Here is a 17,376-nt window from a genome sequence, read left to right on the forward strand (position 1 = left end):
TACAGATATGTAGGCATTTTTATCCTGGATGACCACAAAAATGGACATCATCAGTGTTCCTATTTCATTTTATTATGTGGTCTTTCCTGCCCTGTTTGAACGTATCCTGAAGAATTTATTCTTAACTGACATCTATATTAAAATGCAAAAATACATTTCTGTTGAGAAATACATCTGTCATGTCTTTACTTGGAATTAGCAGTCTGTCTGCAAAGTGTATCAGCAGCAAGGGATTATGGAATTTTACTTACGATTATTTCAATAAATAATAAAAATATATCAAGAAATTTCTCTATCTTTAGTCTCTGGAGTCAGGAAATGACACTTTGCTTTGTCCTGTCTGTCAGAGGTGGCAAACAGGGACTGTCTCAGTACTTTTTTCTCACTTTGGAGTCCAACATGCCTCAGGTAAATATCACAGATTTTGCCTGTAGGAAAGCTGTGTCTTTTTATCCTTTTGCTAGACTCAGAAAAAAAAAATCTGTAAGATGTCAAAGCGAAATTCTGACAAGCTCAGCAGCAAGAGGAATATTTTCTTTCCAGTATACTGGAAGTTTTTTAATTAAAAAACAAAACAAAACAAAAATTAAAAAAAAAACCAAAACAAAACAAAAAACTTAAAATTTTGTTTCTAAGAGATAACTTTTACTGCTGGAAGAGAAGTAACAAAACATAAGCCACTAATTTAGGAAAGCTCAACACAGTATTTTTGGGGATTTGGTTTTTTTCTTCTTTTCTTAAGTAATTGGTATTGAATAGCTTGTTTCAGAAACTATTGAGTATTGCAGATACTTTATGCATTCATTCTCAAACCTGAGAGAGTCATGGAAGATATCCTGGAAGGTTAAATGTTACTGTGTTACCCAACCACATGTAGCCTGTAAGACTAGAAGGATAGGGCAGACATGATTATAGAGTCCTTGAGTATCTCAGGTTGGAAGTGACTAATAGGAATCATGAGGCTAAGGTTGGAGCTGCTGAGAGGAAAGGTACTGGTTAAGGCTGTGCAAAGAGCAGGGGTGGAGAAGCCAATTCCAGGAGAGGTTCTGCTGAAACCTTACTCTTGATAAGAACATTTCATGTTCCAAGACTGTTCATGACATTTCATGTTCATGTCTATGCCTGGAGATGATGGTGTGAGCTCTACTCTTACATCTTTCATCGTTCGTTTCCAATTCCTGCTCCACCACCTTTTGACATATCTCCATCTGTTCTCTCCCAGTATTGGATCTACTGAAGTGATTTAGAGTGCTTTGTGCTCTAGTCCACATTTAAATTCTATCTTATACTTTTCTGCTGAAGTGTTAGGTTCATTCATACAGCAGAGCGTTCTGTGACGTATAAACTAATGGGAATTTAAAGCTTCTCCCCTTGCTTATTGGTGAGCTGGAGCTTTTCTGCTACCACCAAAACTGCAGTATTATCCTAGAAGACAGCCTTTGAGGCAGTCCATGATGTCTTTCCTATGTGATTTGCCTGGAAGTAATTTGTTGGCCTGTGACTATGGTCACCTTTGTTTGGCAAGGTCTATAGCAGAGATCCGAGGCAGTGGAAAATCTGCACATACCATGTTAACTCCATGTTGCTTTGGCACATGGTCCCTAGGTCCCAGCAGTTCATTGGTACTACCACCCTCAAGGATGTTTTCAGTGAATATATGTATTTCTTGCCCACTCATTTTGAAAACTCTGAATAGAGGTGAAGAGCTGGATTGTATCCTGGGGGAAATAAAGCATGCTGTACTAAGGAACTGAGATTGAGTGTGTTTTAAAAGAGAGCAAAAAAACAATAAAAGAAGAAAACTAAAAGGCTGCGATCAATGTAGTTTCTGGGCCAGAAAGAACAAAGAACAGGAGCAGAGTAGATGAATAGCATCAATAAAAGGTCTGTCAAGTTTGTGATTTACTGTCTTTTATGCCTTTTTTCTTATTTTTTTTTTCTTTTCTAGTTTGTTTTGAGTAATGTTTCTATGGGCATTGGAGAACTGGACAATTTCTGAGGTTCTTACATGGAAAACTTTTCTCTGAATTCCATGTAATTTACTATAGTTTCTCTTAAATGAGACCTTGAGTGCACACCAAGTAAATAGCAATTTCTAAATGTAGCTGGTCTGAAGAGAGCAAAAAAATCATAAATATCACCTGCATTTCACAAAAGGGAGTAATCTTCAAAGTTTTTGCTGAAAACCAATTCAGATTTTCATGTGAATCCACTATTTGACATATGCTGTTCTTCTATGCTAACAGTATGTTCAAGCCAAAGGAAAAGAAATTTTTGAGGTTTAAAGGGTCTTATTTTCTTTATCTGGAGAGAACAAATGCAGTTGTAGTATCTTGGAGGTTGCATTTTCACAGGTATCAGAAGGAAACTGATTTGATGATGAAACTGCCCTGAAGGTTGTTTGGTGTTGTTTGCTAAGAAATGACTAAGTTAGTAGACCCTGAACAAGTTTGTGCTCACTTCACTTGAGCATGGTCAGTATCTACATTTTCTATTAAAATTCTTCTGATGTTTGAAAATCAACCATTTTGGAGAATTGTTTGCAACTATGGTACTAACCACTGTTTCTTAGTAAGTTCCTAGATCTGAAGTAGTATCTAGAGCTAAGGGTAGACTTTAGACTCTGAAATACTACATATCACATTATTGTCCATGAACCAGGAGAGAGAAGATGCCCACCTTTATGGGTGCCCATAATGTCTGTGGTGTGTACCATGTCTGTATTTTCTCTCCCTGGACTCCTTTCTAGTGCAGTGTTACCTGATACTGTTTATATTCTGTGCTTGACAAAAGACTCAAACATGGGTTGTGATGCTCCATCGTTATTGTTCTCTAGAGGAAAAGAGTAATGTGACTTTTTGATGCAGATGTTGGTGTATGAAATATTTGAATTTCAGCTGCACAGAGTGTATAGCAATGTATTTAGAAGAATTCCAGGGCTCTAAAAATAAGTGGTCTTTTCCCCTAATACTTGTCTTAGGAATGAGACGATATGAATTCCTTATATTCCCAAACTATTGGAACACTCACCACATACTTTTGTTTTCCATTATTTTTCTTGAGATAATAGTCTCATTAATTATTTTTTTCCACTTTTGTAGGCCTTATGCAGAATTACTCGTTCCTCACCTAGTGCTTTCCAGAGTGTCATTGAAAAAGTCGGATTGACAGCTGTACTAAATTCCTTGGCAAATGGAATATGCAAAATTCAACAGTACATGCTCACGATGTTTTCTGCAATGTTGTCATGTGGGATTCATCTACAGAGACTAATTCAAGAAAAGGTTTGAGTTCAGATTAATATTTCACTGGCATGGAATTTCATGAAAGGCAAAGTTAGAACTGACACTGCTAGTGGTTTTGGGTTTTCAAAATATGTGTCAGTATTGCGTGCATGTCTGAATAACAGGAAATGAGGAATGTGTTTCTTTTATATTTCTATTTGCTTAAAGTCTAAATTATAAGGTGTACTGTTTTTCTTTCTCTCATGGATCTTTGAGAAATGGTACTAATGGATGTATAAATTGTTCCTGCAGGTAGGATTCAATCAATCTAGGATACCCTAGAGTGACCATAACTGATAATAAGCCCTAAGGAAAATCAGTAAGGAATCAGTAGAGACAGCTATTTGACATAGCTCTTTTAGACATTTAAAAGAGAAAATAAGGAGTGTCCTTATTAAATCTGAAGCTGTACATTATGCTCTCCTTAAAGGACCTTAGGCCAATTTGTAAGTGAAATATCTTGCAAAAATTAGCATTTTAATAACTTAGTGTAAAAAAAAACCTGATAAAGTAGACCTGGTTCTACTGCATGTGCCCGTATTTGGTAACTGTACCTGCATTGCATCTCTGCCAAACTTAAATCTCATAGAATGGGGATTTTTTTTAATGAGATTAACTCAGTTGGTGGTAATCACACCAAGGTTGTTCGTTCAATCCCTGTGTGAGCCATTCACTTAAGAGTTGGACTTGATTATCCCTTCCAACTCAGAATGTTTTGTGATCTGAAAAATTAGATTGTAGGATTTTGGAAGCTGAAACTACATTTCTGTTTTTCTTAAATAGAATCTAAATGTACAAACATGCTCCTGTATTGATCTGCCAGGTGCTATCACATCACATGGAGTTGTATTATTTTAGAGCTGAAAACTGAATTTGATAGTCCATGTACTCTTCAATATTTCATGCTCATGATGCACAAGTCCACCTTAATGAGAGAAGGGAGGAATGAGTAGTGTTGGCCTACAGATTATTTTGCGTTCTGTAAAGTTCTTGTTTAGTTCAGCTTAAGAGACAGAAGGACCTCAGTGTCACACAGAAGGTAGTGACAAAGAAGAGGCTATGTTTAATGTAGGCACAAACAACATATTAAAAGATACAAATTCAAGATGGAGATAATTTAGCTTTGTGTATGTTTTCTGGAAAAACCCTTAGCTTGTAAGACTTTAGACTGCTCTTGTTTTCTTCAGTCTTCAAGAACAGCAATGAAAACCAGTTATAAAACAAAAGCCAGAAATACAGTTCTGTGATCATCTACACTGATCCAACACTTCAGAGAACTACAGTAGCCAAAAGGGACTGAGTTTTGTCCCCCTCTGATACAGAGACTTTTCGTTTTAGTTTCCTGTTTTGGAAGCTGAAATAGTTGAAATGATGTTTTTAAAATAAAACATGGAAAAAGAACTCAAAATAAAGAATCTTGAACACATTATATAGCAGTAGATTAAAAAAATCCCACTGTTAATTACAGTAATTTCACGACCATAAGGCGCACCGGACTATAAGGCGCACCCCCCGGGAGTCGGCAAAATTCGCAACTTTGTAGATCATATAAGGCGCACTGGACTATAGGGCGCACTTTTTTTTTGGCAGCGAGGCTCTGCCCCCAGCTCCCTCCATGCGGTTGCTGGCCGAGGCTCTGCCTCAAGCCGGCAGCCATTGGCCCCGGGGCCCACCTGTACCCGGCAGGTGCGGTGCCACGGGCCCCCAGGCCCGCCTGTATCCGGCAGGGCCGGGGCATAGCCGCCACCCCTCCGTGCCGCCTCCACGGAGCTGGGGGGTGTCTCTGTAGGGGCCGTGCTGCCTTCACGGGGCCATGGGGTGCCTGTGTAGGGGCGGCTCCGCCTCCACGGGGCCAGGGCATGCCTGTGTAGGGACCAGGGCGTGCCTCTGGAGGGGTGGCTCCGCCTCCACGGGGCTGGGGGGTGCCTGTGTAGGGGCGGCTCCGCCTGCACGGGGCCGGAGGGTGCCTGTGTAGGGGCCGTGCCGCCTGCACGGGGCCGGAGGGTGCCTGTGTAGGGACCGTGCCGCCTGCACAGGGCCAGGGATGCCTATGTAGGGGTGGCTCCGCCTGCACGGGGCCAGGCGTGCCTCTGGAGGGCCGACTCCGCCTCCATGGGGTGGGGGTGTGCCCGCTGCTGCTGCGCCCTGCCTCCACCTGGCAGCCATGGCCCTGCCGGCTCCCCCCGTGGCTCGCAGCTCTCACTTCCAGGTAAGCAAATTTTTTGAACTTTGTCCATCAGATAAGGCGCACCGGACTGTAAGGCACACTTCCGGGTTCCAGGGAAAATTTTAGTCAAAAGGGTGCGCCTTATAGTCATGAAATTACTGTACTTTCATCTGGCTGTCAAGACTCAGCTTTGGATGAGTGAAAATCAGTCACAGCTTTTTGAATGCAGCTAGGTTCTTCCAGAGGTCAGATAATATGGCAGGGTGTTTTTTATTTGGTTTCTTTTTTTCCTCAACTAGTCATAAGTAAAATTATTCAAATACTTACAGCAATATATTATCACAACTGCATTATAAATACTTTATAAGCATTGTCCTCATATTTCAGTTACTGTTTTCAATTCTTTGTCTTTTACCTGAATGTGGACAAGTAACTACCACAGTAGATGATAATTTTGTCGATACCAGTATGAATTAATAAAAAGATAAAAATATCTTTAACAAAATCTTTGTAACTCTAAACATAATATGGAGGCCTTTGCAAAGCATAGAAGGGAAATCTGAAAATACATAACAATACAACGAATGTTTGCAATTGTCATTTCTGTTCTTGTATAGTGAAATAGTGGTCTAGCTGTTTTCGTATTGTGTAGCCAATTCAAAAACATTCCTTTTGTTTTAAACTTGCTTTGCAGTATTACTCAGTGTGTCCAATTTAAAGTCATAATCTTGTTGCAGTGTGTGCACTTGAAATGTAAATAGTGTCCTATCCTGAGGAACCTCAGTGGATACATCAAACATTTGCAGGGGAGGGAGGAACACTGTAACAGAGAAATGATAAATAATGTATTTGGCAGTATTTGAGTGATTTTTGGCTGTTCTGATATACTAAGTCCTGCAGGTCAGCAAAGATGTGCTTGAGATTTTCTTTAAATAAACTGTTGCTGTTTTACAACCAAAAACCCTCAAACCAGCCAGAAAAAACAAACTCCAACAGATCATGTTTATTTCTTAAACTAGATTATTAGAACATTCCCAGATAAGTCTGATGTAACTAATTTTAATTGTCTTAATCCATGTTAACCCCCACGTGTAGCATTGAAATATTCTTGCTTTCCAAAGTATGAGAACTAAAAACAGATGTGCTTTGGCTTGTACTTTCATGTGTCCTTGTCATGGTGTCCTTGTGCATGGTCTATCAAGTCCATTTATGTTAGCAAAAATTCAGTATTACATTATACATACTCTTTGACTATGTCTGAGGTTTTATGGGATTTCTGAACATAAAAACTTTGGTTTTGTTGTTGTTGTTTTGGTAATTTCACTTTAAAAAAGCCCTTGAGAAACCAAACCACACTTAACTAAAATTCAAGTTTTGCATTTATTAGATTGTAAATTAAGAACTTGACTGCTACAAGTTCATACTAGAGGAGCTACAAGTCATACTCTGGGAGCTGTTGAAGTGTTTAAAGCAGTAATCTTTTAAATCCCAAGACTGAGAAATTCTTCTATTTATGAAATTAGTTCTTGAAGTACTGCAAAACAGTTCTAGAATAATAAATAACAGTTTGTTTTTTGAGATTTCTGTAGTTACTGAATGATGACTGCTTTTGAAGTTTAAATGGGTTAAAATGGTGTCAGAATAAAACCTGATGGTTTCTTGGCCAACTCTTGCAGTCCTGCTCTTTTCCCATTCTCGGTAAAGATATGTAGTAAATTGTTGCAAATGGTGTCTCTAATAAATTACAGTCAGTGTTGATTTGCAGTTATTCTGTTAGCAAATGAAGAATTTGACCAGTAATATGCATGTTAAACATTAATCACACAGGAGGATTTTTAACTTTGCACACAACATGCATACACTGCTTGTCTATCCTATAGTATCACTCCCTTGAGAATCCAGCTCAACTGTTTGAAGCAGGTTGCATTGATGAGGCCATTTGTGCTCAGTCTAATTTTTGCATAGAGCCAGTTGACACAATTTGTAAATTCTGGCTCAGTTTTAAATTCTGGTTTTGTTTATTCTTCTTTCTTTTCAAGTCCTATTTTTATTTCTTCCTTGAAAAGATGTTCACTTTCTGAACTCAAAATAAAATTAGATTAGATAAGAGCAATCAAAGAAGGTGGAAACAATTTCACCATCTATTTGGAGCATCTGGTATATAATTTGGGGTCTGATCTAGACAAGATTGTATCCAACTAAGGTGTTGTTTTTAATATTCCTGCATATAAGGGAATGGATAGCTAAAAAATTTAATTATATTTGTACTTAAATACATATGTATTATGAAAATAGTTCAGCTTTGTTTTAAAATAATGATATTAAAATATCCTATGTTTATGCTTAAAGTAAACCATTTAGAAATATAAGTTTTATCATCATTATAGTTAATTCTATACTAGTATGGACTTAGTTCATTAACTAGTGTTTACTTTTTACTCTACCTCTTAAAGGATGTTCAAAGCAGCTTTACACTGGACCAGCCAGTGTTGGACAGAATTTATTTTGCTAGTGTTTTGTGGATTTTTTTTTCGTATGAGTGACATGAAAATAAGCAAATTTTAAGTGTATACAGTCTTACAGTGTGAGTAACCTTAATGTATTTGTGTTTGTTTCCATCAAGGATTTTGTGACTACAATTATTCGTCTACTTGAAAGTCCTTCAACTTTTATTCGAGCAAAAGCCTTTCTGGTCCTGCTACAAGTACTAATTAATAACAGGGAGATGTTGCTCCTCAGTTGCCAAACAAGGTAAGGTTATAATAAGAGAGAATTGAAGATACAGTCTTTAAAGTCGTACCTGAAATACTTGAAGATGTGTGGTATTTTTGAGCCAGTGTTTTAGAAGTTAATTGTTTTGTGTGTAATTTTAATCCTTTCATTCATGAGAATATTTTGTCTGGGATCATCAAGTGACAATTGTTCACAAGGGGAAACGACTGTCTTGTGAGAATGTCCTTTAAAGTAACTTGTGGTCCCAGTGACCATTTACATTTTTGGGTAGGGCAAAAGATATACTGCAACAGTGAGTTGTTGCTATTGTGGGAAAGCAAAATAAAAAGTTATGTTATGTACCTTCCTCATCTTGGGGTTTGGTATAGTTCATAGTCTCTTCAGAATAGTCACTTTCAAGGTAAAATAGTGGTTTTTGACTATACGTGTTATGGGAGTGATTTGCATAACAACCATTAAATTCCTGTGACTTATATGTGAAGTATTTAATTTTTCTATGTTTTGGAATACTTTGCAAGAAATTACTGAATCACCAGGGAATTGTAATTTGAATTTTTTTGTCTTCTGTTGGGACAGAGGCATTCTTGTATCAGAGAGGAGTAAATTAGACTGTGTTAGAATATGAATTGCCACCATGTTTTGAGGTGGTTGGAGAAGTAAGATGAAAGAAATTTTAACTGGGATTTCTATCTTCTACTGTTCTGTAAGAAGAAGAGTAAAATGGAGTATAAACATAGTTTTTACAGTATTGAAATAGAGCAGGTTTGAAACTGAATTAGGGTGTATACATTGGAGTTAAAGGATGGGGCCGATGAGTTACACCATGAAGTTACTGTCAGAGGATGCCTTGTGGGGTGCTAGCATTATATGTATTCCTCCACTCACAAAACTGTAGATACCTCAATATTTGTAGAATCACAGAGAATAAGTACTGAATCCATGGGGCTTTTTCACATGGACCTTTTTACACTTCTAGAAATGTTCTCTCAGATTATGTGTTCTAGTTAGTGAAAAATACCTCTAATGATTTGTGACTTTTTGAATGGTTACATTTTTAGTAACTCCTGCTGTTCATGTGCTTGGTATACCACATAGGATTCTCCTGTGTGTTTGGTGAAAGGTCTGACAGGAATCCTGACCGATAGTTACGATTTGTTTATATATTCCTAAGATATTATGTGAAGGAGAGTAATAATTTTATCAACAATTTTCTTTATTTATAATGCTTTACAACCAGCTGCCTTTCTGAAGAGAATGTGTTGTGAATTTGGAATATAATTTTATATTTTGGCTTTATCCTTCTGTTTTATTGTGATGCTCCAGACAGGGCTGATTAGAGACCAATACGTTATGTAATACATTAGGTAAAACAATACGCAAGCCTTATAACAACTTTATTGAGCTGATAAATTGTTTTTCTTAATTTGCTGTGTTATCTTCATAATTGTTCTTTAGTGAACAGCATATCTCTTATCAGAATAGATCATCTAAAACCTTTCTCATCCAGAAAGTAAGGTAGCTACAGAGAGGAGAAATGACCCATTAAATCTGGAGACAGTTGCATTCATAATATCACTGTATAACTTAGAATAATCTTAAACCCAGCAGAGATACTGGATACTCATTGATTTATACTGTTGAATTCCATTTGGAGTATTTTAGTTAATGTCTTCAGTTGTCTGATGAACTTTTCTGTTTGAGAAAAGTTCCTTCAAAATTAAGACTCATAAATTCTGAATTGCTAGCACAGGAAGCAGAAATCAGATGGATAGCTATTGAAAATATTTGATATACTCAAATTCTCATTCTGGAGATGTTTGATTTGAGAAATATAAAGAGCATGTCGTAAAATATACATAATTCCTGGTTAATGGTTTGCCTTCAGCAGCTGCAGTTAAAGCCTGTAACAGGATTTATATTGCTTTAGATGACAAAAAATGTTTATGATAATGATAATCAATATAAGGCAGTTTTTCAGTGTGTATCAATTAAAGGATGATGCAGATGATAGAACAAAAATAACTGTTTCATGGCAACACTGTACTGAAAAATACTTTTGTATAGTTTGGTAATTATTCTGGTTTTGGACGGGTTAGTGTTAATTTTCTTCATGGTAACTGCTGTGAAGCTGTTTGTTCTGAAAGCAGCCCCCTGGGCCTCATGACCATAGGGACTGCCTCAGGGCCAGCATCCCAAAGGCCATGCTCTGGAGTGCAGTCCTTCCTTTATTTGGCAGCAAAGCTGGGGCAGGATCTGGAGAGCAAGTCTTATGAGGAGAAGCTGAAAGTACAGAGTTTGTTTAGCCTGGAGGAGAAGAGGTTCAGGGGAGACCTTATTGCTCTTTGTAACCACCTGAAAGGAGACTGTGACGAGGCAGCGGTTGGGTTTTTTTTTCCAAGTAATGTGTGATAGGACAAGAGGAAATGGTCTTAAGTTGTGCCATTGGAGATTTAGATTTGATATCAGGAAAAATTTTTTCACTGGTAATCAGACAATAGAATCCTATTCCCACTTGTAACCTTTGTGATATCTGTCCTTGGAAGTGGTTTTGGAGCTGAAAAACTATGGCATGTGAGGAAAATAATGGTTTCATCATTATTCATCTCATTGGGAGGAAAGGGCATGAGGCAGGGAAAGAAGGGGAGAGAAAGAGAAATGGAAGGAGGAGTAGGGAAAGAGGAAGTGGAAGGGAGGGGTAATGGCAAGCTTGTTTTAGCTGTGCGGGTGTTACCAAAACGGATTTCGTTGTGTTTTTCTTCTAGTTTGTGCACAGATACAGGAAATAAAAGGCAGCAGAGGTAGGCACTTGCTGAAATCCCTTTTTATTGTATGCAGTAATGGTGTCTCTGGGCTGGGGACATGGGAAGTACAGTAATTTCACGACCATAAGGTGCACCGGACTATAAGGTGCACCCCCGGGGAGTCGGCAAAATTCGCAACTTTGTAGATCATGTAAGGCGCACCGGACTATAAGGCGCACTTTTTTTTTGCAGCGAGGCTCCGCCCCCAGCTCACCCTGTGCAGTTGCTGGACGAGGCTCCGCCTCAACCCGGCAGCCATTGGCCCCGGGCCTGCCTGTACCCGGCAGGAGGGATGCCTCGGGCCCCCAGGCCCGCCTGTAACCCAGCGGGGCCGGGCTATGGCCGCCGCCTCTCTGGGCTGCCTCACCGGGGCTGGGGCATGCCCGCCGCCCCTCCGTACCACCACTCCGGGGCCGGGCTGTGCCCGCCGCCCCTCCGTGCTGCCTCTCTGGGGCTGGGCTATGGCTGCCACCCCTCCGTGCTGCCTCTCCAGGGCCAGGCTGTGGCCGCCGCCCCTCCGTTCCCCCTCCATGGGGCCGGGGCGTGCCTGTGGAGGGGCCGTCCTGCCTGCATGGGGCCAGGGTGTGCCTCTGGAGGGGCCATCTTGCCTGCACAGGGCCGGGGCGTGTCTGTGGAGGGGCCGTCCCACCTCCAGGGGGCCAGGGCGGGCCCGCCGCCGCTCCGCCCCGCCTCCACCTGGCAGCCGCGGCCCTGCCGGCTCCCCCCGTGGCTCGCAGCTCTCACTTCCGGGTAGGCAAATTTCTGAACTTTGTGCATCAGATAAGGCGCACCGGACTATAAGGCGCACTTCCGGGTTCCGGGGAAAATTTTAGTCAAAAGGGTGCGCCTTATAGTCGTGAAATTACTGTATGCAGTTTTGCAAGTCTTGATTCCTGGAATGCATTCTTAAGACTCTGCCTATTTGTTTTTACTGTTTACAGAACCTATTGGCTTTGGTCATGATACCAGCATTTGCCATTCAGTTTTGAGTATTTGTGCATACAATCCCCCATGCATATCTCTCTAATGCTTATTGATTAGCTGAGTTTACACGATCTGGTTGCAAGTTTTTGTACCTCTTTTCAAAAGTCTCTCCTTACTCAAAGAGTATGAAAACCTATATAATTCTAAATAAGAGTGAAGAAATAGCTGATTCCAGCTGATCAAAGGGATATTCCATGCCACTTGGCCTCATGGGGGAAAGAAGAAAGGAAGGGCCATAAGACAATGGGAGTGATGGCCCTTGTCTTCCCAAGTAACCATTACCTGTCATGGAGCTCTTTGTTCCTAGAGATGGCTGAACACCTGTCTGCACATGGGAAATGATGAATTAATTCCTTGTTTTGGTTTTCTTGTGCAGATTTTGAGTTCTGTGGATGAAAAAGTATTGATATATAATAAGAAATGTAGTTTTGATGTGAATTCATTGTTCCACCACATTGAGACAATTCACCTGTTACTCCTTTTTCCCACCTGTTCTGTGGTAGTCAGTTACATACCTTTGGTTCTTCCACATGAGATACAGCTAGAGAAGATATGAGATCCTTTAGGCTGGAGTAGCACTTGTTTACTTACACTATGCAAAATTAATCTGTTATGCTAATCACACTGAGTTTACCAGTCTTCTCCTTTTCTCCTTGATTTGCAGAGGCAGGCTACCTGTTCTTCAGGGGAAGGATACAACCTGAAGTTTTATTGAGAGTTTTCATTGCACTCTTTTCTGAACTAGCAATAATTTACAATTAGTCTCACTGAATTGTTCTTTTTGTATCTAAATGGTTTCAGAGAATTTCCTAGGTAAACAGAGACTGACTTGGAGATTGAACTTCTCCTCCCAAAAGAATTTATTTAAACTTGGTTTTCTACTGTCTGTGGAGATGGACACTTGTGGAAAGATAGGGTAGTATTCCCAACACATTTCACAGTCTGCAGAAATGTAACTAGGCACAACAGCGTAAGCTCTGAGCAAAACCTTTCTCTGTTTCCTGTGCCCACCTCCCTTATTTATTAAATTTTCAAATCTTATGTGTGCCCTGAAAGGAAAAGCTTTGCCTGGAAACCTACTACAGTCTTACATCTAGCCTAGCCTGTGAGCCTTATACATCTTAAGATTGATCTAGAAAAGTGGTGAGGAAAGCAACTGAAAAGCTTGGTGCTCAGCCAGAGGGGAAAATGTGGAAATGGAAGGCAGGAGGGAACAATGACCTAAATCAGTGATTTCAGGAAAAAAACCCAGCAAGCTGGTGTAAAATTAAAAAGAAGAAAAAAGTGATGGACCTCAAGAAGTAGAGATTGACCCTCCTATTAGCATGATATGCCATCTGATGTTACACCTCTGTAAAATAAGCAATATGTCTATGTTAAATATCCTTTAAAACTCTGCATCATTTTTTGTTAGCAGACATTGACTAATAATAATAAATAATAATAAAACTAAAATATAGTCCTTGATTTCTTGGAGTAAATGGATTGTATATGTCCTCAGAGTATTCATGACCTTCTTTTAGTTTTTAGTTAGGTCTGTCATTCTTCGTGAACTTAGCCTTTTTCTTCATTTTGATCATCCTATTAAGAGAACACTTCTTATTCTTTTAAATTCCCATTCTATCACTCCAGACTCTTAACTCTGGAATTTTCCCTTTTTAGCTCCTCTCTTTCACATTTTTTTTTTGCAGAAAACTTGGCTTGTTTTACTTTTTTAGTGTAAAAGCTCACTGATGGCCATATCCTGCAATACAGACACTTGAATTTATTTTTTTTACCAGACCTTTCCTTCATAGACAGTGGTTTACTCCTCATCATATTTAGTTTATTTATACTAACATCTACCTATTTTTTCATGCCTTGCTGAGTGCAAGACAAATGTGCATAAATTAATTGAATAACTGTATTTCTATAGGCCTGGTTTTGCCCACTAGAGAGATCTCTGAGATTCATCAGGAAATAAAAGTAAATGATAAATTGTTCTACATCTGACTGAGGAATTTGTCAAAGGAAAATAAAGATTCTAATGCTTTGCTGCCTACACAGTTTATATCTATACAGTTTTCTCGATACAATGTTTAGTTGAACTGAACTATCAGGGAAAAAATAGTTGTGCATAGTTTTAGAAAATCTTTATGTGAAAGACAATCTTGTGAATGGAAGAACCATATAAAGAAGAGAACTCGTTTATCTTTCCTCTCTCAGAATAAATAAACCTACTTTGTATCCTTCTGAAATGTGATTAAGTAATAGAACATGCTTTTATAAAAGAAAAGAACCTCCTTCTCGCAAAGAAATAAAACCACTTATGTTGAAGTCTATTTGGACCATTTTAAGTAAAACTCAAACAGAACTAAGCATATTTCCATAGAGAATCTGATAGTTGTTAAATCATGGAAGTGTTTTCTTAAGAAAAAAAAAATTCAAGCATTGATATTTTGTCAATTTTTTAAAAGCTAAACTTTTTTTGAATAAAAATGACTTTGTTGTCTGGAAAGGCCATTTTATTTAAAACATTTAAATTTTTATATAAAGAAGTGTAGAGCTTGTAAAAGTAAAATTCTATTTCTTGCACAATGTCAGATTTTAAGTAGTTCTTTTCTAACAGACAAATCAAAATTCCTGTAATTTAATACAATTTCCAGACATTACAAGAATGAAAGATGTCCTCATGGTCTCTGAGAAATGCAGCTGAATATGTTGCATCTGGGCTATTGCACAGGTGAAAAGTAGTTACTCAAGGGGTCTGTTGATCTCTCTCTCTCTCTCTTTGTATAGTATGTTAGGAAGTATAAGAGTGTGATATTCAGTCATGATCATGTACTGTTTAGATACATAATCCTGTAAAATGTATTGTTAGGTAGTTTTTACTTTGTTGAGTATATCATCTTTTTGATGTAAAGATGTATTTCCTAGTAGTATTGTTACGAATACTTGTGCTAGTATAAATATGTCATTTTCATAGTTCTCTAAAAGAGCATTGATTATCAGGTTATTAAAAAAGATAGTACTGAAGTATATACTTAAAATCCAGATCATGGATTTCCCTCATCAGTGATTGATGATTCTTTGCACAGGACCCAAAGGGAGTTCAAATGTGAAACAAAGATGTCAATAGTATGGCCCTAAAGGGAAGTCTGGCTCTTCTGTCTATTCGAATAAGCATTTTAAAATTTTGCCTGAAGCATTCTGGTACAGGTGTATTATTAAAGCAATCTCTTGTAAGTTAGCCAGTGGCTAATAAATCAGTTACCATTTCACTGTGAGAAATGTCATTCTGCAGAATGGCACAGCCACAGAGCGCTTACCAGTTCGAATGTGTACACTGAGTTTGTGTTTAGAAATCATGAAACCAAATTTCTAGAGAAAGGATGTAAGCCTAGTTTGGGCTTTTGTCTCTTTCAATATGGCCATTCCAAGTAGTGCTAACATTTTAATAGGCTGCAGTGTGATCTGTGTAGTATGATTTTTCTGGACTGAAAGATTGATTTCTTATTATGTTGACTTTAATTATCCTTGCTTTTGGAATTCTTATGAGTTGAAAATTAATGCCTTTCACTTATATTGCACATATTGATTATGTATTTCAAAATAAAGTGGATTGTAAAATTAGTCTAAGTTTGCAGAAATATTTACACTATGTTAACATCATATATTCATTTAAACTTAGTAGAGTTGTACTCACTTAAAGTAGCTTAAGTGTTTCTTTCCTTGACTCAGTAATTTGTGTTGGTTTTAGAGTTGATAAAAATAAAAATGTAAAATTTCAACAAAATAACAGGGACAAAACTAATGTATCGTCTTGATTGTAACCACAGATACCAGAAAAGTCTGGTTCAATAGTTTTTTTGAGAAACAGTGTTACTTTCTTTGGTATGAGGGTTAATGTTTTGCACTTGTTTAAATGTAGACTCATGATGTACATTGAAAGAGACAGCAGAAAGACCATGCCAGGAAAAGAGCAGCAAGGTGGCAGTGAATATCTGTCAAAATGTCTTGATCTTCTCATCTATCACATTGTGCGGGAGCTGCCAGGAATTCTAGGTAAATACAGTTTGTTAACCAAACAGATCTTACCTTTGCTTACTCTGTCAACAAACAGGTATGTCCTTATATATACAGGTGGAAAGACTGTATTTTCTGAGTTTGCATTATATCAGCTTCCTGAAATTTTTTAGATATGTCATGATCAGATATTTTGTATTGGAATGCATGATTTCCTATATGAATGTTTTGTGTTTGTGGAATGGTAAGCCTCGCCAGCTCAGTCAGGAATGAAGCCCAGAGCTACAAGAAGTTTTATCAATGTTCTAAAGGTACTGTAAAATCTATAAACATTGTACAATTTTAGAGTAAACTTGCCCCATAAACAGGAGTCTGTGAGAGATGCAACAGGGCATATCTATGACTACATTTTAATCGCTTACACTGAAACTTTTATATTATTTGCTATAGGTGATTTTTCTGGAAAATTTCAGCTGAGATATTTCAGTTATTTTAGATGCCTGAAACTGATTTGCTCATGCATATGAAGTTTATTTTCATAAAATTATTTTCTGATGAGATCATACCTGATGTATTTTTCATCTTCTCTACATTATCACTAGGATATTGAAAATGTAATGGTAGCACTGCAAAGGTTAGTAGCCCTAAATGTCATGCTGCTATTTTAAGAGAAACTTTACTTCCTCTGTTAATGCAAATTTTTGCCTTACTGCAAACACCTGATCCCTTTTCCCTAACTAAATACCAGGTTTGCATACTGGCTATATTTCAGGATGGAAGTCTCAGACTATAAATGTTTTAAGCTCAAATTCACCTCCTGCTGTTTATATATATCATATGCAACTAATATAGTAGGCTGGGATATTTCCTCAGAATCTAAAGGTTTCAAATACGTAGTTGTTATCACAATACATAGTACATCAATTGATTAGGCATGCAATTACTTCTGATACACAATTTCAGTGCATTTTTGAGAACTGATATCAAGCATACACTTTGTTTTCTTTTCCAATCTGGATCTGTGTGTTGATGTTCTGTAATCTGAAATGACCTCTCTATATTCGTCCATATTTGTCAAAAGTCTTTTTGTTTTTATGACTGTATGATGAAGGAGCATGTACTGCTTGAGGTGGTAAAAGCTATAGGCAGCTAAGAATAATAATCAGATTTGAAAACTGGAACAGTGAAAAGCAGTTTAACTGTTGATTTCGAATTAATCTTAGCTGACTTTTTTAATATGCATTCATGTAAGCTCCTTACTGATCCCATCTTCTTCCACCAGATGTAGCTATAAACCAAATAGATTAACAAGCTATAGAAATTGTCCTTAAAGATAAATTTGAACAGAAGAAAGAAATTGTTAATATTCTGGTTAATTTAAAAATTTTTTGGTTGTTGTAAA

At 37.9% G+C, this 17,376-nt stretch overlaps 1 protein-coding gene across 6 annotated transcripts in view; it reads left to right on the plus strand.

Moving 5' to 3' along the window:
- Window positions 1–17,376, plus strand: part of ULK4 (unc-51 like kinase 4) — a 235,925-nt gene that overhangs the window by 60,978 nt on the left and 157,571 nt on the right. For all 6 annotated transcript variants that reach the window (XR_004418123.2, XM_033061515.2, XM_033061505.2 and 3 more), the window contains exons 21-23: window positions 3,102–3,284; window positions 8,075–8,202; window positions 15,880–16,013. Coding sequence is in view for 5 of the 6 variants with exons in the window: in XM_033061515.2 (XP_032917406.1) it covers window positions 3,102–3,284; window positions 8,075–8,202; window positions 15,880–16,013 (445 nt within the window). In the remaining variant the exon portion in view is untranslated. The remainder of the gene's footprint in view (window positions 1–3,101; window positions 3,285–8,074; window positions 8,203–15,879; window positions 16,014–17,376) is intronic.

This window comes from Catharus ustulatus, chromosome 1 (genome assembly GCF_009819885.2).
Source record: "Catharus ustulatus isolate bCatUst1 chromosome 1, bCatUst1.pri.v2, whole genome shotgun sequence".
Taxonomy (NCBI): Eukaryota; Metazoa; Chordata; class Aves; order Passeriformes; family Turdidae; genus Catharus; species Catharus ustulatus.